At 44.0% G+C, this 21,896-nt stretch overlaps 1 protein-coding gene across 1 annotated transcript in view; it reads left to right on the plus strand.

Annotated features, from left to right (window-relative positions):
* The window catches only part of CHKA (choline kinase alpha), a 72,439-nt gene that overhangs the window by 43,965 nt on the left and 6,578 nt on the right, over positions 1-21,896 (plus strand). Inside the window, exons 4-11 of the mRNA XM_012665644.1 lie at positions 5,848-5,961; positions 9,845-9,978; positions 10,406-10,510; positions 11,934-11,992; positions 14,019-14,106; positions 14,591-14,699; positions 18,396-18,502; positions 19,964-20,045. Coding sequence (XP_012521098.1) covers positions 5,848-5,961; positions 9,845-9,978; positions 10,406-10,510; positions 11,934-11,992; positions 14,019-14,106; positions 14,591-14,699; positions 18,396-18,502; positions 19,964-20,045 — 798 coding nt within the window. The remainder of the gene's footprint in view (positions 1-5,847; positions 5,962-9,844; positions 9,979-10,405; positions 10,511-11,933; positions 11,993-14,018; positions 14,107-14,590; positions 14,700-18,395; positions 18,503-19,963; positions 20,046-21,896) is intronic.

Consider the following 21,896-nt stretch of genomic DNA (forward strand, 5'->3'; position numbering starts at 1 on the left):
CTGCGCCTTCTCAGCCTCAAGCGGGCTCCATCTTCTCTCTGCTCACTGACTGGTGCCCTCCTTGGCTGCCCCATCCCTGCTCCCTTTCCTGGCAAGGTTTCTTGAGACAGTGTCTACTGTTTCTGCTTTCTCACTTCCCAATCTCTTTTCTAGAGAAAGTTTTGGAAGTATAGGAAAGTACAAAGAATAATGCAATAAACACCTTTATTCCCACTATACAGAATTGGTAACTTAATTTTATCATATTGCTTGATTCCAATCTTTTTTATATGAATTTATTTTGATCTTTTTAGTTCAAACTAATTTTAGACTTACAGAAAAAAATACAAAAATAGTACAGAACATTCCTGCACACCCCGTACCCAGCTTCCCTAGTGTCGTGTAACCTGTCTTCCATAACCACAGCACAGTGATCAAAAGCAGGACATTAACACAGGTCCAATAATAGGAGCTAAACTACACACCTTATTTGAATTTTACACAAGTTTTTCCACTAATGTTTTCTTTTGTTCTATCCCAGAATTTTGCCAGGATGTCAACATTGCATTTGGCTCTTTTTCCCTAGTCCTTTTCCACCTGTAACAGTTCTTTTTGTTATTTATAATCTTGACACTTGTGAAGAGTACTGATCAGTTATTTTGGAGATTGTCTCCTCAAGTTCGGTTTGCCTAATGCTTTCTCATGATTGGAATGATGTTATGCATTTTTGGCTAGAATACCATGGAAATGCTGTTATGTCTTCTCAGGAGGCTCATATTATCATTATTCTTATTACTAGATTGTAATTTTTTAGTTTTTTTTTAGTTTTTTTTTGAGACAGAGTCTCACTTTGTTGCCCGGACTAGAGTGAGTGCCGTGGCGTCAGCCTAGCTCGCAGCAACCTCAAACTCCTGGGCTCAAGCGATCCTTCTGCCTCAGCCTCCCAAGTAGCTGGGACTACAGGCATGCACCACCATGCCCGGCTAATTTTTTTGTATATATATATATATATATTTTTAGTTGTCCAGTTCATTTCTTTCTATTTTTTAGTAGAGACAGGGTCTCGCTCTTGCTCAGGCTGGTCTCGAACTCCTGACCTTGAGCGATCCACCAGCCTCGGCCTCCCAGAGTGCTAGAATTATTATAGGCGTGAGCCACCGTGCCCAGCCGGATTTTAATTTTTTAAATAAATGAAACTTTATAAAGTGAAAAGTCAAACTACTTCTGTTCTCACCTAGTTCTCTCCCCTTCTTTTTTTTTTTTTTTTTGAGACAGAGTCTCACTCTGTCACCTGGGCTAGAGTGCAGTGGCGTTATCATAGCTCACAGCAACCTCAAACTCCTGGGCTCAAGCGATCCTCCTGCCTCAGCCTCCTGAGTAGCTGAGACTACAGGCATGCCGTGACGCCTGGCTAATTTTTCTTTTTTTTTGTAGTGATGGGGTTTTGCTCTTGTACAGGCTGGTCTCAAATTCCTGACCTTGAGTGATCCTCCTGCCTCGCCTCTCAGAGTGTTAGGATTACGGGCGTGAGCCACTGCGCCTGGCCTTGTTTTTGTTTTTGTCACCAACAGTTTCCACGTTGCCATATCCAGAGGCCACTTCTGTTTGACCCTCAGCAGTGTCCGACGTGGAATGCCCTTCTCCTGATGCCAGGCGTCTTCCCCCCACCTTGCCTCCTGCTCTCTCTTCTTGTTGCCCAAATTTAAATCAGTTTTTCAAATGGTGGCTTGCCAACCTCTAATGGGGCATGAAATGTTAGCATTTTTGTTGCTTTTTAAAATGAAATAGAGAAGTAAATATTAGAAAACGTCACCCAGTTGTGAGGGTAAGTATTGCTATGTATAATGTTTGTCTTAGAGGTGTGTATGTTAGATTGCTGTGTGAGATGCCTTTCTTAACTGTGGTGACAGTCAGTTTGGAAGCCACTGCTCTACATGTTGGGACTCCTCAGGCCCTGTGCTGGTTCCTCTGTCCCTCGGGGATCACACCCAGTTGATGAGTTTTACACGTCACCAACATGTTGAGAACTTCTGAATATATTTGGCCCAGACCTTTCTGCACGCTCCAGCCCACCCAGCAGTCTCACCCACTTGTCCAGGGTGATTTTGTTCCCTGGCTTTTCCTGATTACCCTGTTCCAGTGGGACTGGCCCCTCCTAGTTCCTTGAATGCACCGTCTTATTCCTTCCTCAGGGCCTGGTGTTCCCGGGGGGCTGTTAAGGCTCCTTCCAACCCCCCAGGTCTCAGGTCAGTTCAGTGTTGCTTCCTCAGAAATAGCCACCCTGTCACACTGTCACATCAGTCACCCTCTCTGTCCTTCGTGGCTGTAGCCCAGTCTGCAGCTGCGTGTGCTCTTTTATTGTCTACTTCTCTCTCTCTCTCTCAGGTGTGAGCCACACGTGGGCAGGGGTGTTACATGCCTCATTCTCTGTTTCCCTGGTGCTTAACACAGTGCCGGGTGCATAGTTGACATTCATAAGTGTTTTCATTCATAAGTGAATGAATGAAAATCTTTACCTCTGAAGCGGAAGTAAATAGTTTCAAGTTTAGGTATGGATCTTTTCTGAAAAAGTAGGACCAGTTTTCCCTCAACTGTCACCAGCTATGGTTCCATGGCCTGTGGCTGGACCAGGGCGTGGTGGGAGTTGGACTGAGCCACATCTGTCCTGCTCATTACTATGCTTATTTTCTTTAAGTAGCAAGTGGGAAGGTGTTTAGAGACTTAGTGATTACAAGAAGACCACCAGCAGTGGCTGCGCTCCACGATTACCTGCCATCCTTCTTAACCAGTCCATTGTGCCTTGGTGTTCTCTCTCATGTTCTACCCTCCACATGCCCTCCCCTCTTTCTTCCTACTTTGAATGAATGTTGAACTGCAGTGTTATGTAAGAACAAAGATTCTTTTTGTTTACATTGTTCAGAACAATGCTAAAGAGAAATGGAAAGTTCTTAAGGCTCTTTCCATCTTGTCTGTACCATTTCTGGGAATGGGTTGACTCAGCTCTGGCTAGTGTACCAGTGCCAGATGTAAATAGAGTCAGCTCCAAGAATCCTTTGTTCCAAGTGGACATGGTGTACAAAATGCTGAACTTCCCAAAGTAATAACGTGGGGTTTAAATCTATGCATAAAAATTGAAGTTCATGACCTGCCTGGGCAACATAACGAGACTTTGTCTCTGTAACAAATAAAAAAAAAAAACCATCCGGGCATGATGGCATACACCTGTAGTCCCAGCTACTCAGGAGACTGGGGTGGGAGGATCACTTGAGCCCAGGGGTTTGGGGTTATAAGTGAGCTATGATCATGCTACTGCACTCCAGCCCAGGCAACAGAGCAAGACCCTATCTCAAAAGGAAAAAAAAAAAATTTGAGATTTTAAACTTAAAAGGATATTTAGGATTGGACATATATATGTCTTCTTTTTGTTGTTGTTGTTATTTTTAGAAAGGGGGTCTCATTCTGTCACCCAGGCTAGAGTGTAGTGATCATAGCTCACGGCAGCCTCAAACTCCTGGGCTGAAGTGATCTACCTCCCTCAGCCTCCTGAGTAGCTTGGGACCACAGGTGCACACCGCCACACTGGGCTATTTTTTAAAAAAATTTTTTTGTGGAGATGGGGTCTTGCCGTGTTGCCCAGGCTGGTCTCAAACTCTTGGCTTCAAGTGACCCTCCCACCACGGCCTCCCAGAGTGTTAGGATTACTGGCATGAGCAGCAGCCCCCAGCATATATGTGTTTTATGCAGTACCAACCTCGATGCTCTTCAGCTTAGTCATTCCACAGTGCTGAAAGTTGGAAAGTGGGAAAGTTGAAAAACAAATTTTAATTCTGACAAAATTCTGGATACCTAGACATTTTGGGTATCCTCATCCTGCTCTTTGAGAAGTGAGTTAGAATTCTTTGGGAGATTGTACAGATGGCAAAGGGCGGTGAAGAGCCACAAACGGCAGATTACCTGGCCTAGGAGCTGAGTCGAGCACCCTCTTCTTCAACACTACCCCGCTTCTGTTTGCTTTTGCACTGTACACAATGTGGGAGACACCACAGTCTCTGGAGCTCCAGGGCATACTGCTCCCTGCGTAGCAGTGGAGCGTGTATCCACGTAGTGACTTGGAGGGCGCTTTGCAGACCTTTGGGTACACTCCTGGAGAGTTTCTCTCACACTGAGATTTTAGGTAAAATGAGGCCAGCAGTGACTGTACCTCCTGGATCGGTTTACTGTAAAGATTAAGTAAGTGATTGAAAACCTTTCCCAATAAATAGAGATATTAGGTATTTGTTGTCAATCTCTAAGGGTTTAAGAAATAAAACTTTCTGGTTATCCTGCTCTAAAATCAATTAACTACCAGCCTGGGCAACATACTGAGACCCTATCTCTACAAGCAATTAAGAAATTAACCAGGCACGGTGAGGCTTGCCTATAGTCCCAGCTACTTGGGAGGATGAGGCAGAAGGATCACTTGAGCCCAGGAGTTCCAGCCTGCAGCGAGCTATGATTGGGCCACTGTACTCTAGCCAGGGTGACGGATTGAGACCCTGTCTCTAAATAAATAAATAAAAATAAAAATCCCTTAGCTTGGTAGATTAATGCTATACTGTATTGTCACACAAAACTTCAAATTGGGAAATATTAAGTTTCACAATATAATGGTTAGACCATAATTGTGGAGATTATACAAGATGGTGGTTGGACCATAATCGTGGAGAATTACCAACAAATCCGTTTGCCCCCACAAAATGTAAAAGTGACTGACTGATTTTTTCCTTTAATGTGGTTTATATCCTTTGGAAGTAGCTTTTTTTCTTTTTACTAACTCCAATATTATGTCCTTGCCTAATGGGTTGTCCTCTTTGTTTCTTAGTGCCTCTTTTGTAAGGCGAGTGTGTTTTAAACAGCGTTTCTCTGGGGTCATGTTCCCACAACACGTTTCCTCACAGGGGTGAATTACAATCCTCTGGAAACTGGTACACACCTGTGGGCCCCTCTCCTTAGATACTTCCACTTAGATGCTCAGGCTTAGGACCTAGGAGTCTCCATTTGTAAAAGCTCTTTAAGAGATTCACGTGCACCTCTAGTTGAGAATGGCTCCTTTCCACTCCACCACCCCAGCAGATGGACACTCTTAAGCTGTCATTTGCTGTTTAAGAGGAAGAGGCTAAGGAATGAATTTGAATTGAGACCAAAGGATAGATTTTTGAAGGCAAAATGATTATAGATCCCACATTAGTTATTAGGACTGAAGATTGAACATACGAGCATTACAGAGATTGGACAAGAAGAGACATTAAACTACAGAGGAAAAGGTTGGGCGTATAAGCCGAAGATAGAAACCTGGAATGCTCCACGCTAGGGTTCTCTTTGGACCAAAAAACCATAGATCCTGGACCGAAATCAGTAATTCTCCAGCTTTTTGGATCCACAGACCAAGTTAGTAAGCAGAGGCCCTGTGCACCCTTTGCTTTTCACCAGACGCTCTTGACCAGAAGCAAATCAGCTCTCACCGGAAAGGATGGTATTATGTGGCCTTTGGTAAGACCCATGGGTGAGACTCATGTATAGGTTGTAAAATCAACAGAAGCAGTAAAAGCGCTGATGGATATTGTTCACTCCCATTGTCCCAGTGACCTAAATTTTTACTTGAATTTTAGATCTCGTCAATATAGTATAATGCTTACAAGCATGGATCCTGAAAATCACAAGATCTGTGACTGTGGAACCTCTCTGTCTTCTGTTTTAAATGGGGATGATAATAATAATACCCACATCAAAGAACAGTTGTGACGATTGAACTGTTCCTATGAAAGCACTTCTGATGCCTGGCACATAGCAAACACTCAGTAAACACCTATTTGTCGCCATCTGTTGTAGGGGGCTGAGGCCATGGTTCTGGAGAGCGTTATGTTTGCCATTCTTGCAGAGAGGTCACTTGGGCCAAAACTCTATGGCATCTTTCCCCAAGGCCGACTGGAGCAGTTCATTCCGGTAAGATTTGTTCATAGATGCACAGTTGACACGTGCCACAGACAGAAGACGGCTTCTTTGTGTCATTGCTACAAGAACCTGAAATGCTGAGGTTTGAATGTTAAATGTGACCTATGTCATTAGACTGTATCAGAAATCAAGACCTCTTTCTTTCCTATAAAGATATATTCGTCCAAATTTAAAATATAAATCAAACTTACTATTCTATTTTCCCCTCAGGCTGCTTACCCTGCACCTTTCCCCTTTACACCTTGTTCCTCTCAATTTCTGGGGCCCTTCTTTGTACAACTCACTGCTAGAACACCTTGGCCCTGACCATACCCTGCCACATAACTGGCCATGGCCCCATGGGGCCATTGCTGTTCTTTTTTCTCGTCTCCCAGTACGTCCCTGAGTGGTTCGTGTTCTCCCACTGTTCGGAGTCTCCCATCTGCCCTGCCCGTATTTGCTGGTCAGATTCCCCTTAGAACTTCCAGGCAGCCAGAATTGTGTTACCTTCTTGTTCTGAGGCATTTTTTTTTTTTTGAGACAGAGTCTCGCTTTGTTGCCCGGGCTAGAGTGAGTGCCGTGGCGTCAGCCTAGCTCACAGCAACCTCAAACTCCGGGGTTTAAGCAATCCTTCTGCCTCAGCCTCCCAAGTAGCTGGGACTACAGGCATGCGCCACCATGCCCGGCTAATTTTTTCTATATATATATATTTTTAGTTGTCCAGATCATTTCTTTCTATTTTTAGTAGTTTTAGTAGAGACGGGGTCTCGCTCTTGCTCAGGCTGGTTTCGAACTCCTGAGCTCAAACAATCCGCCCACCTCGGCCTCCCAGAGTGCTAGGATTACAGGCGCGAGCCACCGCTCCCGGCCCTCCTGAGGCATTTTTAATGCTGCCGTAACATTTACCAGTGTGCCGTGTCTTAGGGACATGTGTGCACATCTAAAACAGCTCTGAGTCCTATCCGTACACGCACACCATGCTCTGCGTGATGCTTCACGCAGCAAGAGCCTCGTCAACTGTGACTGAAAGGGTGACCATGGGCCCTTGGAACTATCAGGTTTTGTTGGCCTTGCTGATCCTTATTGGTCTGCATTCCCCCTCCTGGCTAGTTTTGGAGATTGGATAGAAGATTCCACATCTTAACTGAGTGTAAGCTTCTTGAGGAGTAGGATCACAGGGGGCTGTATTCTCCTGCCCTGCTGCACAGCATGCAGACGGGGCCCAGAACAAGGGCACCTGACTGAGGGGTGCCCTGCTGCCTCTAGCTGGGGGCAGAGGTGCTCTGCTGGGGGCTGGGTGCTCTGCTGCCTCTAGCTGGAGAAAGAGACTCCTTTGTCTGATCCCACAGCCCAGAAACAGGGGGCCTTTTTGTGATCTGCCTCCCCAGAAGGGATATCTTCTTTGAGTTGACACATGGCATCAGTGCTGGCTGCCAACCCTGAGGGATGTATTTAGGCGAATGGACAGTGCCTTCACCAGGCCAGCTTGTACCTTTTCCCTGGCACCTGGCTATGTTTTTATTTATAATTTCCCCAATAAAGGTAGTAACATTTATCAGGCATGAGAATCAAATGAGATAATAAAGTATCTACCAACCTCAAGGGAAAGTTTAGTACCCATACCATGGGGTGGTCATGCCAGACAGTAGCAAGGTGTGTTTGCTGACATAGACAGATGTCCCCAACATTTCGTAAAACCAGGCTGCAGAACGTCATCCATCATATGAGCCTGAAACAACATGCCCATCATGATTAGTAATATTTGAAAGAATTTTGTAAATATAAAACACTTCATATGGTTATGAGTAGCAATATGGATGAATCTTAAGAGTATAATGTTGAGTGATAAAACAAACTTGTAAGAGACTATGAGTCATATCATAGCATTTTTATAAAGCCTGATAAAAGCAAATTTAAAAATTGTTTATGAATAAGTGCATGTGTGGTAAAAGTTCTCTTTTTAGAAAGGGTAAGGGAATTGTTAACACAATTCAGAATAGTGGTAATGTCTTAGGGACAAAAGGGGCAGTGATCAGGACACATAGGTTATGGCATCTTTGGAATTGATTTTGTTCTAGTTCTTTAGTTCTGTCTATGCTTTTTTGTATGTATTTATATTGTTTACTATATAGTGAAGATTTTTTAAAAATTCTATTAAATACTAGGTTTGAACCATATGATATTGCCAATATTCAACTGTTTTTGACCCACAAAAATGCCAATTTCATTTGATTCAAGCTAATACTATATGTTATTTCTAGGTTTACTTTTTTTTTTTTTTTTTTTTTTAAGAGATGAGTCTCCCTCTGTTGCCGGGCTAGAGTGCAGCATCGCGATCACAGCTCACTGCAGCCTTGAACTCCTGGGCTCAAGTGATCCTCCTGCCTCAGCTTCTCGAGTACCTGGGACTACAGGCATGCACCGCCACACCTGGCTAATTTTCAAAGTTTTTTTAGAGACAGAGTCTCAGTATGTTGCCCGGGCTGGTCTCAAACTCCTGGCCTCAAGCAAACCTCCCACCTCAGCATCTCGATTCAGTGGGATTACAGGCATGAGCTGGGTTTACACATTGCCACTGCACGGGATGAGATGCATTCCCTCTCGCCTGATTTCTGTAGCCTTCTTTCAAAGGGCATGTGAGAGTAGTGACACCTGAGAATGGTAGATGGTCTCTATTTCTCTTTTTTTGTGCTGGGGAAAGAACTTGGAATATTGAGGTTTGTTTGTCTTTGAGCACGTTAGCTTTAAGTTGTCCATGTTACCAAAGAGATTACTGGCATTTTTGAAAATTGAGTGAGTGAGCTGCCTTAAGAAGTCCTATGTGTCCTGCCACTGGAAGCTGACTTCCTGATAATTTGTTGAGAATGTTGGAGAGGATTCCAGAGTTGAGTAGAAGATGGAAGAACTGTTAGTTCTGATTCTAAGGCATCTGCCCTCTCTTGAGACTTACCCTGGGCCTCACATGCATTGTGTCCTGTAGCAGCTCTAGGAGAGACTTAATGTCACAGTTCCCATTCTATAGAATCGGGAAAACGAGGCACAGAGGTATGGTGTAACTCGCCTGTGGTCAAGTAGCTTTGAAATGAGTTTTAAAGCCAGAATTCGATCTGGGGTTTCTCTAACTTGGGAGCATCCATTCTTAACCCCTGTGTGTACTGCTTTACATTTTCAGAGAAATGTCTCTTCAGGTTCATGTGAAGAAGCTATAGAGGCCTCAGGCAATCAGAAGCTCCCACGGACATCCCATAAAGGGCAGCCTAGGCAAGCATGGCCTGAGGCGGCATGAGGGCGAGTGCAGGCTCCTGGGAAAAAGTCCTCCTTGATTCTGTTTCTTTGTTCAGCTTTGCCCTCAGACACCTGCTCTGTGCCAGGCCAGGGGCTAACACCACCACTGGGAGCTGGAGGTGATTCCTCCTGAATTCATGGTTAGAGCCTGTTCTGAGCACCGCCCCTTCCCCGCAACACGTGAGAGTAGAATGTCCCAGCTGGGTCCTGTGATAAACTGCTGGAGCCGTGGACTTTCAGTGTTAGCTAAGAACGAACAGACTTATTCTGTGTGGGTTTTGAGGGCAGAATCACAGGAAATTGTACTTTCCTAGAATCTTAGGAAAGTAAATTAAAAATTCAATAAGATCTAAGGAAGAACTTTCTCACAAAAAGGGTTCAAAATGAAGTAGATCTTTGGAGGTAGCCTGCTCCTCGCTGTAGAAGTGCCATAGCAATTGCTGGGTCACCATCTGTGGGGACACAGTGTTCATTCTTAAGGGAATTTTGTGCATTGGGTGAGACTTAAATGCACTATAAAAACTAGCTTCTGATTCCTAAAATTCTGTAATCTCACACTTTTTAGGTCACCTGGATAAATGTCGGTTTTTAATTCCCTTTTTTATTTCAGAGCCGGCGATTAGATACTGAAGAACTAAGTTTGCCAGATATTTCTGCAGAAATAGCTGAGAAAATGGCGACATTTCATGGTATGAAAATGCCATTCAATAAGGAACCAAAATGGCTTTTTGGCACAATGGAAAAGTAAGTGGTCAAATCACTTGGTCCTAACTTAGTTTTACATTAGTGGCTTCCAGGAATACCAGTAGTGAGAATTTGTTTGCTACGATAGTCAGAGGTTTTCCTTTATTTCCTGATGTGCAGGCTGTCAGTTGGTGGTGTTTGTCTCATGCATAAGTCTTTTTTGCATGTAAAAGTCAATTCCTGAGCCAAGGAAGACTTGTTTACAAAAATGCTGCTGTACAGGTTGATAGGCCGAAAATCGGCTTCCTGGAATGCCGCGACTCTCCAAGCCCTGCTTTTCTCCTCAGTTGTGGTGGTCAGAGGGGTTCCCACCGCTACTGTGGCTGTGTTGGTATTGAACTTGAATATTTAAGCCAGCCAGAGCCCCAAGAGCAAGGCTTGGTGAGTTGAACAATGATTCTTTGTTGTCTCTCTCTCTCTTCAACAGATACCTAAATCAGGTGCTGAGAATTAAATTTACTGGGGAATCCAAAATTAAACAGCTCCACAAATTCCTTAGTTACAATCTGCCTTTGGAACTGGAAAACCTGAGGTGAGTATTTGCTTCTATTTCCTGACTTAGTAAGTACATCTGTCCAGAAATTTAAATATTCCTAGTCACTAAAGCTGTTGCCAGTAAACATTGATTAAGCTTGCCTTTATGTCTGGCATTTTGTATTGGTTTTGCAGGCTGAATTTGAACAGATGAGTTTTGTCATTTGGAATTAGAGTTTTCTGTGAATGCTGTCACTTCGCCTCTAGTTAGTATGTGAAGGTTTCATGGAGGAAGGAAGATGTCAGAGGAGTGGTCTGGGGACTAGGTCAGTAGGAGACCTAGGGCAGTCGGTTTTTTGGGGGAGGGGCAGTGGGAGCCGGCTAGGGAGTGTAAGGGGGTGAGGGAAACAGTTAAACCATCTCTTTGGAGGGAAACAGGAAGAATCTTGATCCTGATCTCTGAGTCGGGGCCACCGTGGTGTCCTCAGGGTGAGACTGGGTACAGGCTACTTGCATACCTCCCCTGACAAGTATTTACACCTTTAATTTCTGAAATATTTGAGTATCTCCTGTGCTGGGCATTATGATTGGTGCTGAGGAAATGGTGACTAAGACATTTTTCAAGGAGCTTCTATTTTTTTCATTACCTTTTTAAAAATATTAAAAAAAATTTTGATTGTGGGTATGTAATAGTTGTATTAAATATATCTTTATAGGGTACATGTGATGTTTTGATAAAGACATACAATGTGAGTTAATCAAATTAGGGTAATTGAATTATCTGTCACCTTAGGCATTTAACATTTCTTTGTGTTAGGAACATTCCAGTTCCAGTCTTACTTATTTTTAAGTATACCCCAACTTATTGCTGATTATAGTCACTTTGTAGTGCTATCAAATATTATTCATTCTAACTATATTTTTACACCCATTAACCATCCCCACTTTATCCCCCACTCCTGGCTACCCTTCCCAGCCTCTAGTACCCATCATTCTACTCTCTGTTGCCATGAGATCAATTGTTTTTAATATTTAAGGAGCTTTTATTTTATTAGGAAGACAGAAAACTAGTAAACAAATACAATAATGTCAAATTATAATAAATGCTATGACAGAGACACAGACCAAAGTAGCCCAACACAGAGGGATCTGCTTCGGGTCATTGGTCAGAGGAGGGACTACACAAGCCAGGGCCAGCAGAACGAGGACTAGCTGCTAGGAGGGGTGTGCTCGGAGAGGAACAGCATGTGCAAAGGCCCGGCAGTGGGAAGGCGCTGGAGTGCTGAGGAGCCCGTGGGGATCGCTGCTGGCATCTGCAGTAGAGCTACATAATGACAGTTTTCAGAATTTGCATGACAGATATCACACAGGGACCATGTGTTGCTTTGGAGCTCTAACGCTGTGCTGACCATGCTGAGAGAGCAGACTGCTTGCATCTTACTGAAAGCTTGACAGGTAACAGTGAGACCTTCGTTTTTCAGATCACTGCTTGAATCTACTCCATCTCCAGTTGTATTTTGTCATAATGACTGTCAAGAAGGTAAGAATTGCTATGTTACGCTAAAGATGGGGTTCATGTGTATACTTAGATTACCTCCAGTGTGTATGATAAATGCCAGATGTCCATCAAGAGAGTATTAGATACATTAAATTATGATATAGCCAATGAAGTATTGTATAAATACAAAGGAAAAATTTTGTAATGAATATTTTGTAAATAAGGGTACATTAAGCTACAATTTCCCATTTTCCCTATGTATGGTGACTTTTGGGACACCCTGTATTAAAAAGAATGATAGTTTTATATATATCAATAGAAAAATCTCTAGATATATTGAAGAGAAAAAAAGCAAGTTTTAGAAAAGCGTGTAGAGTATCATTCTGTTTTTGTAAAAAAAAGTATTCACATAGAAAAGATCTGGGCCAGGTGCGGTGACGCGTACCTGTAGTCGCAGCTACTCAGGAGGCTGAGGCGGGAGGATCGCTTGAGCCCAGGAGTTGGAGGCTGCAGATCGTGCCACTGCACTCCAGCCTGGGTGACAGGGTGAGATCCTGTCACTGAAGGAAAAAAAAAAAAATCTGAAAGAACATTCACTAAACTTGGGGATAAAGGACTTAAACTTTCTAAGTCCCATGTTATCTTTTCATTGTTTAGCTTTTTCTGGTTAATCTGAAAAGCAGTAAAGGAACAAGATCCCCCTCCCTTCCCCCAGTCCTGGCCCTTCCTTCTGCACCACGCAGCACAGTGACCTTTATTAAAGCCACCTCCTCTCAGTATCAGTGCACTCTCACTCTGCTAGTAATGACTTCAGATTTCTCTGCTTTAAAAAAAATGCCATATGTCCCTTACTCTAACAAAACCCCACCCAATGTGATTTCATACTCAACAGAGGTTCCTGTCTCATCGTGCATCTCCCCTGCTGCTACCAGCATGTCCTTGTCCTTCCTAGTCACAGGTGGCTGAGGTCCAGCCTCAAGCCCTTCTTTGCCAGGCTCAACAGTTTAATTCCAAGAACAGTCCCTGATGAAGACCTGTCATCATTAAGCCATTAGTTTGAGGCAAAATACCTGTTCTTTAATACTAATTAACTGATCATTGCTGGCTGTCTCAAGTCAAGCAGGGTGTAGAAATTTCAGCTGCAGCTGCGTGTGTTGTCCACGCCCTTGTGGGGTAAGGAGATAGTAAATGGCATAGACATCACCAGAGAGGGGGCTGGGAGAGGTCAGCTGCCTCAGTGATGGCAAAGTGTCGAAAGGATAGAGATAGGAATTGTACATTTATTTTGTTCTGCTACTTTGGGCTTCTGCCTTCATCTCTCCTTTTAATCACTACTTGAAACAGAACAAATATGTGAAGAGCCTACCCCTTACCAAAAACCCTGGAAGGGACAGTGGCCAAAAAACTTGCAAAGCTGCCTCACAGGTGCCAGCCCCACGATGCCTGAGGTGCTGGATGCTGTGCAGAGGGTGGGGACCTCAGGAACACGTGCCCGACTGGCCAGGCTGGCGGCCAACCCAGTCTGGCCCAGAATTCAGCTCTAAAGGAAATAGCATCATAGGATGCTGCCTGTGGTCTCCTTGGGAAGGAAAACCAAGCAAGGACAAAGCAGGGGGGCCCTGTGGCAGCTGAGCTCACAGCTGGCGTCCTCACTGGGGAGGATCCTCTGACAGAGCTTCCCAGCTGCTGTGCTGCAGCCAGCCTGCCTGCAGGCGACAAACCAAGTCCCAGGGCTGCTGGGGTGGCGGATCTGGTGTCTGGGCCAACCCAAGCTCCGGCGTGGCACCCTGCGAGACATTTGGGCAGTGTTGCCCCAGACAGTCAGTGAGAAGGACTGGGGCTGTGAACAGATGTTCTTGTGCTCAAGTAGATCTGGAGTCTCCCTGCCCGGGGCCAGGCCTCATGTGGCAGCACTGCTCCTGCGCTCTGGTGATGTCCGAGGGACCAAAAGCCGAGGTCAGTTAGAAGTCCCTGTAAGGTTAGAGCCCCTCTCTTGGCGCTGCTGTCCAAGGACGTGAGCTGTCTATTGTAAAATATAAGCCATGTATGTTATCCGACCTTTTTGCAGGTAATATCTTATTGCTGGAAGGCCAAGAGAATTCTGAAAAACAGAAACTGATGCTCATTGACTTCGAATACAGCAGTTACAATTACAGGTATTGCGTTATAGTCAGATATTTTCATTTCAGTGTTGTTTTATTATTGTGTTATCTTTATGGAACAGTTATAGGAGATACTAAGTCAAAACTCCATTTTAAGTTGAAAGCTGCTTCACCTGGAAGCCGAGGCTCTTTGCCCGGTGGCCGTGGGTGAGGCAGCGGCACTGTCCCCCCTGCTCTCAGCCGACTGCCGGGTAGGAGCGACGATGTAATTAAACTCCAGAACCTGGCATTTCCTTTTGGCTTCAGAGATCATTTTCCTCTCATAAGGACTGGATGTTCTTGAGTAGTGGTTCAGGTGGTGCCTTCAGAGCTTCAGTCAGCGCGATTCTGATAATCACCAGATTGTGCTTTCTGTCATTAAAGCACTCACGCCCTTGTCTGCTATGCTTGTGACTCAGCCTTTTTTTCTTCTGTAGACAGGAAACCTCCAGACTAGCAGTCTGCTTCATTCTGTGCATGGTCTTATCTCTTATTTTAGGGGCTTCGACATTGGGAATCATTTCTGTGAATGGATGTATGATTATAACTATGAGAAGTACCCTTTTTTCAGAGCAAGCATGCGGAAGTATCCCACCAAGAAACAGCAGGTAGGAGATTCGTTTTTAAATACTTGAAAGGTGAATTACATAAGTCAGTTTTATGCAGTTAGAATTACATCTTCATTTTCAAAGATGCCTTTTTAAATTGTGGAATGGTTAGGCAAACCCTTTTGCTTATATTAAAAAATGTTATTTTTTTCTGTTAAATGTAGATGCAAACTTGACCTTTGAGTGCAACTTTTTAAAAATCTGTCCCAGAGGTATTTGTATTCTGTCAGAGGAAGAACACAGCCTCCTTTATAGTTCTTTCTAGTGTTTTCAAAAAGCCCAGCCTCAGTTCTGCTTTCTGGCCTTCTTTTTGGGGAACACTGACCTGCCTCTGTTCATTTCATGCTGTGCAGAGAAGTCATCTTTTGGGCACTATGGTTTAGTAGCTAGAGGAAATGCCTTTGGTGTTAATAGCTCTCCTTCCTGTCCTGAATTAGGGGAGGCCAGTGAGTGTGAGGAGAATCATTTCTCCTGGGAATTTCTTCCTGGGATCACCTCTTTTCCATTCTTCAATCCACTGCCAAAACCTTGGGTTGAGGATAAGTAGGTAGTGAGGCTGAAGCTAAGCAGGGCTGGGGGGAGTGTGCCAAGCCTGCCTCTCTGAGCATGTGTGCGGCACCAGCTCATCTGCTCGGTGACCCCCGTGTTGTGCACGTGCACCTCACGCAGAGGTCAAGGACGATGAGGACAGGAATGCATTTATCTGCTCCTGTAAGTCACTCAGCAAGTGTTTCTTGAGCACCTGCTCTGAGCCAGGCACTGTGACTGGGTCTTCAGTAGCGACCCTCACTCTAGGGGTAGCCATTCAGATGTAGACTTGCTGTGGGGGCCAGAAACTCAGTTTGTTTTCTTCTGGTCACAGGCTGATGTGATGACCTTGAATATGTCCAAAGCAGAGTGCCCAGGATGGCATGAAAAGGAAGGGCGGGAGAAGGGCTTGTTTAAGCTGGGGAAGAGAGAACACGTAGCAGCCTCTGGGTATTTGAATTGTTGTCTTGCTAAAGAGCAATTAGACTTTTAGAGACACCAGGAAGTGCTAGAGGTCAGAATTCTCAAACTAGTAAGGGGGAGATTTTCAGTAAGAAGATAGATTTCATTTTAATGATAGAGCTTTGTAACTGCTAAAACTGTACAGCAATGTAAATTTTTTATTTTTATTTTTTTGAGACAGGATCTCACTCTGTCACCCAGGCTGAAGTGCAGTGGCATGATCATAGCTCACTACAGCCTTGAACTCCTCCTGGGTTCAAGCGATCCTCCTGCCTCAGCCTCCCAAGTAGCTGGGACTACCAGGCATGCACTACTATGCCCAGCTACTTTTCTTTTTCCTTTTTATGGAGACAGGGTCTCGCTGTGTTGCCCAGGCTGGTCTCAAACTCCTGGCCTCAAGTGGTCTTTCCCCGACCTTGGCCTCCCAAAGTGCAGGGATTACAGGTGTGAGCCACTGCAACTGGCCTACCAATGTAAATTTAAGGAAGTTCCACTCTAGTTCTATTTTCTGAGAGGTTTTAAAGATAATATATAGGGTATTGATCTTTATCAGATAACCTTTCTGCATCTATTGAGGTAATCTCATGTTTTTTCTTTTTTTGCTCCATTAATGAAATATTTTTAAATGTTAAGCCATCCTGGAATTTCCATGATAAACTCCATTTGAAAGAGCTGTGTTGTTTTGTAATACTCTGTACTTATTATTTTGTAATACTTTGTAATACTCTGTGGGATCCAGTTAGGTAATATTTTAGGAGTTTTATATCCTCATGATGTGAAATGGATCTATAATGTTTATTTTTAAAATTATTCATACCTGCTTTTGGGAATTAACAATTATACTGTCTTATAAAAATGGATTGAGCAGCCTGCTCCCTCCTCATTTTTTGGTATAAATTTATTAAGGTGAGAGATATCTGTTCTTTGAAAGTTTGGTAGACCGTGCCTGTAAAACAGTCTGGGTCTAGAACTGTTTTTTAGAAGAGGGTCAGTAATTACCCTTTCATTAAAGTATTGATCTATTTGTGTTCTGTCTCTTCCTTTGCAAATTTTGGCATTTAGTATTTCCCAGAAATAAACCCATCTAGTGTGGTGGTTCAGACATGGGTTTTGAAAACTAATTTGACTTAGATTTGAAGTGCAGATCTGCTGCTGCCAGCTGTGTAACCTACACAATCTTAGTCTGTTTTGCATTGCTATAAAGGAATACCTGAAGCTGGGTATTTTATAAAGAAAAGGGGTTTATTTGGCTCAGAGTTCTGCAGGGTGTATAAGAAGCATGGTGCCAGCATCTGCTTCTGGTGAGGGCCTCAGGAAGTGTCTTCTCGTGGTGGAAGGCGAAAGGGAACCAGCGTGTCACATGGCGAGAGAAGGAGCAAGAGAGAGGAGAAGGAGGTGCCAGGCTCTTTTAAACAACCAGCTCTCGCAGGCACTAATGGAGCGAGAACTCACTCACTACCATGAAGAGGGCACCAAGCCATTCGTGAGGGATCTGTCCCTATGACCCAAACACCTTCCCCCAAGCACTACCTCCAACATAGGGGATCAGATTTCGACATGAGATTTGGAAGGGACAAATAGCCAAATCATATCACTAACTGAATGTATCTGTGCTTATTTCCTCATCTGCAAAAATTATTTTGTTGTGAGAATTAAATGAGTTGATGTGCAAAAAACGAATGTTCAGAATAGTGCCTGTTACCTAGAATTCAGTAGGTAGTAGCAATCAACTTTTCTATGTCAGGTTTACTTCAGAGTGTAAGGCCCCTTCTAAGACCCTTTGCCTAGGACAATGCTTGAACTTGAATGATGCCTTCTGGTGGTGGAAGTGGTATAGCATAAGAAAGCCAATTTTAGAGAAGGAAATGGAAGAGGAAGATACTGAGGAAGGTTGTAGAGGAAGAACTGTTGGCATTCCAACTAGTGACTGGTTAACCAGGCCCCTTATAAGGAAAAATAACAGGTGTTCTTTACAGAAGAAAGAAAGTGGTGCTGTACTGTGTTCTGTTGCCTTTGGATGTAGTATAAAATGTTCAAGAACAAGTAATCTACTAATTAATTCATATACAGAGTAAAAGTGGAGCCTGGTAGAACCTTAGGTATTAATAAATTATTTCTTCTCAAACCAAAATTAAACTTTGCCAATTTATTAACATGAGTGTGTAAATAATCATAGCATCTTAGAGTTGGAATGCACCTTCACATTGTCAAGTCCCCCTCCCATTTTGAGGGAACATCTACAATAAACATCAGGATACCTCAGAGCCTCATGCCTGGCACATCCATGGCAGCCCTGCGTGGAACCCCAGCCAGTTTGGGGAAAGGATGCAGGCGTACCCTGCTCTAAGATCAGACCGTGAAAAAACTGAGATGTGGATTTGGTTAGAAAAAACTACTCTGCCTAAATCACTTTTTCCAGAAGTACTAGCAGTTTCCTGGAATTGTCTTGTCAACCAATACAGCATCAAGTTCAGTAGAACTTCTGCCGTAAACTGGCCCCAGTGGAGAACATTAAATGATGATTACCGCTAGGGAAGATGAGCTTGCAGAATTCCTGCACCTGGACGTAGCAGCCATGGTGGGTGCTGCCAGGCTTTCGCTGAGATCACCCGAAGAGACACAGTAGATGTATGTGCTTCATGACAACTATGGATGTCATCTGTTTTTAACCCTCATTGATCCTAACACAGTTTACTTTTTTTTAAGCTCCATTTTATTTCCAGTTACTTGGCTGCATTCCAGAATGACTTTGAAAACCTCAGTAGTGAAGAAAAATCCATTATAAAAGAAGAAATGTTACTTGAAATCAATAGGTAATTTTTTCCTTCTTTGATTTGTAAAGATAGCTTACCTCTTTATAGAGCATATTTGGGATGCTTACTTGCAATTATGAGTATTGTAGGAGCCTCTTTATAATCATACATCTCTAGGACTTCTGCTTTGTTAAAAATAAAATCTGCTTCTTCTCCGTTACGGCTGAGACTGTTCACACATTTCAGATTCCAGTACACCACAGGCAAGAAGGAGAGGTCCCATGTGTAAGAAGGGAGGGTGCTTGGAGTTCTGAACTACAGACAGAGTGGCTCAGCTGTATGGGCTGCTGCCACCCAGGGCCTGCAGACTCTTGTCACTGATGCTCACGCAGTGGTGGGTACCATCTCACATGCCGGGACTCTTAAGTTTCTCCTAGAAAATGATTAAAACTCATGTATATTGGTTTTAAGTCTTGCTTTTTAACTGTTTTCTCAACAGCTCTCAAAGCAGGCCCCTGAAACTGCCAGATTCCACAAAGGTCTAGATCACTGTTTATTCATCTCTTTAGTCAAGAAGCCTGTGGGCTATTCCTATTCTTTGTGGTCTCCTATGACATTATTTATTTGGTAAAATTGACTGTTTAACTGACTTTTGCCCACCTCATCTTTCCGCCCACTTGGCACGAGTCATTTCTTTGTGGTCTTCAGAGTGCTCACACTCCCCACTGAGCATGCTGCCACCCCAGCCTGCCGCGTAGCTCCACGGCCAGCGTGGATCTGCCCTTTCTGCTTATTGAGTCAGCGGAAATAGAAAAATGGAGGTGGAGAGAACCCATACAGAAAGGGTAGCACGAGGGACTCTAGTGGGTCAGAGAACACAAGAAATCAGAAAGTAGGGTTTGGTGAGGATATTAAAGCAGGTGTTCCTGAATTAGAGCTTTATTTTCATGTGAATGAAGCCCCAAGGTATTGTTCAAGAAGGACTTGGATTCACAGTGACAGAGGGGCTTGGCACAGCCTAGAGATGGGGACGTGGCTCACGCTCTCATCTGCTCGCTTTCGCTCATGTGTGGGAGGAGGGGAAGGCCGAGTGTGGGATTCAAGGAGGTCTCTTGCTCAGGGAGTCAGAGCTTCAGCCCACCTCCTGGGTAAGGCCCGCCTCTTGGCTGCTGACGCTGTGCACTCACACCTGCAGCAAGGATCGTTCTTTCTCTGCCCGCACGGCCACCGAGGCCTTCGCCTGCATCCTGTGAATGTCGTTATGTGTGTCATGGCCAGGCAGTTGGAAGTTGACACTCGCAAGTCCACCTGTCACTGGCTAGAGGTGTGAAGGGGCAGGGAGTGGTATTCCTATCGTTCCTGGTCCCTGTAGAATGGAGTCCCATGGATTTGCCAATGCAAAGTTCACATCCACCCGAGATAAAATGAGTTAAAATGTCCATCTAGCATGAAGTTACTCTGTCGGTTCTCTAACTGATACTATATACATCTCATGTGTGTTTCTTTCTTTTGTAATTATAGGTTTGCCCTTGCGTCCCATTTCTTCTGGGGACTTTGGTCCATTGTACAGGCCAAGATTTCGTCCATTGAATTTGGGTATATGGTATGTTTTAGGGGTGTTTCTTACTTACTCCCTTACTTACAGGGAAAAATGCTATTGTGTATGTGAATGCTTGGCAGCAAATGACTGTTCCTTACAGAAGGTTACCTGTCCCCTCCAAGTACCCGAATATGGTGACTTGCTGGCACCAGGACAGTGTGGCTCATCTTAGGAAGCGATGCGAGGAGCCACGCTCACTGATGCTGCGCTTGCCTTTGAGAGTCGCCCTCACTCCCAGGGCCCGCAGGCCCTGCTTTCCTCCTTCAGAGAAGTGCTGGGTGGTCCCCTGGTCCTGGATGCCTCAGTCCCTTGTGACATAGGGACACTAAGTGAAGAAGCATGTATGGTACCTGGCCATGCTGTGAAGGGTTTTATTCATCGGTTACCACATCATTGTCCAGCCTGTGGTGCCCAACTTCGAGTTAGAAGCTAGTACTTACTGAATTAGACCTTCTGTTTTTTTGCAGACACATTTATAACCAAGCTAGGCTATCGTTTTATTCTAATGTTAACAACTTCCCTTGACATAAAACGACACTCTTTTTAACCTTCTGTTGCTCCGTAGTGAGTGTTGGTGTCTTGGAGTGGGGGTGGGGGGACAATACAAATGTCTGTGGTCTGGTGAGCTCCATTTCTGTGGGACAGGTAGTGGGGCCAGTTCGTTTTATCCTCCTCAGTCTACACTAGGGTGATTTCTCCTTACAGGCAGAAGGTTTGGTAATGCAAAGACACTATTAGGTAAAGAAAGAAGGGGACATTGGGTTTTTAAAGCAGATTTGGAGTCGTGGTCGAATGATACCAGAAGACAAAGTACATTTCATAACAAGGGGTGTTAACAGAGATAAAGAAGGGCAGTTTGTAATAGTAAAGGACATAATAACAGAGGATATAAGCAACCTCAGTGTGTATACACTTGTCTTGCTTCAAAAGAAATGAAACAAAAACTGACAACTGAAAGGAGAGAGAGGCAAATTTATAATTAAAGTCGGAGATTTTACCACTCCCCTGTGATGGATAAACAAGGAAACACACAAGCAGTAAGGAGGACAGAGGGTTTGAACAGCACTCCCAGCCTACCCAGCCCACCCGGCCTGACGGAACCCCTGCAGCTGCAGCGTTTGCGTTCTTTCCAAGTGAACATGGAACATTCATTGAGACAGACCACATACTGGGCCATAAGACAGATCTTGATGAATATTAAAATAATAAAGGATGTATTCTCTGTGGAATTTAATTGGAAATCAACAACAACAAAAAGATATCTAGAAAATCCCTGATGATTTGGAAATTAAGTAATGAATGCACTTCTAAATAAACACTTGGTCGGCTGGGCAGGTGACGCCTGTAATCCCAGCACTTAGGAAGGGCCAAGGCAGGGGGATCACTTGAGGCCAGGAGTGAGAGACCAGCCTCGGCAATATGGAGAGACCCTGTCTTTACAAAAATCGTTCAAACCCAGGATTTTGAGGTTACAGTGACTTATGATTGGGCCACTGCACTCCAGCCTGGGCAGCAAGGAGACCCTGTCTAAAATAAATAAATAACAAACCAACCAACCAACCAACCAACTTTGGGTCAAAGAAGAAATTGAAAATTAGAAAATATTTTGAACTGAATTATAATGAAAACACAACGTATCAGATTTTGTAGAACATAGGTAAAGCAGTATTTAGAAACTTACAGCTTTATAGCTTAAATGTTTATAATGGATAAGATAAGAAGAAAGCTTTCAAACCAGTGACCTAAGCTTCTCGCCTTAAAAAGCTAGGAAAGGCCAGGCGCGGTGGCTCACGCCTGTAATCCTAGCTCTCTGGGAGACTGAGGCAGGCGGATTGTTTGAGCTCAGGAGTTCGA

This window comes from Propithecus coquereli, unplaced genomic scaffold (assembly GCF_000956105.1).
Source record: "Propithecus coquereli isolate 6110/MARCELLA unplaced genomic scaffold, Pcoq_1.0 Scaffold120, whole genome shotgun sequence".
NCBI classification, from domain to species: domain Eukaryota; kingdom Metazoa; phylum Chordata; class Mammalia; order Primates; family Indriidae; genus Propithecus; species Propithecus coquereli.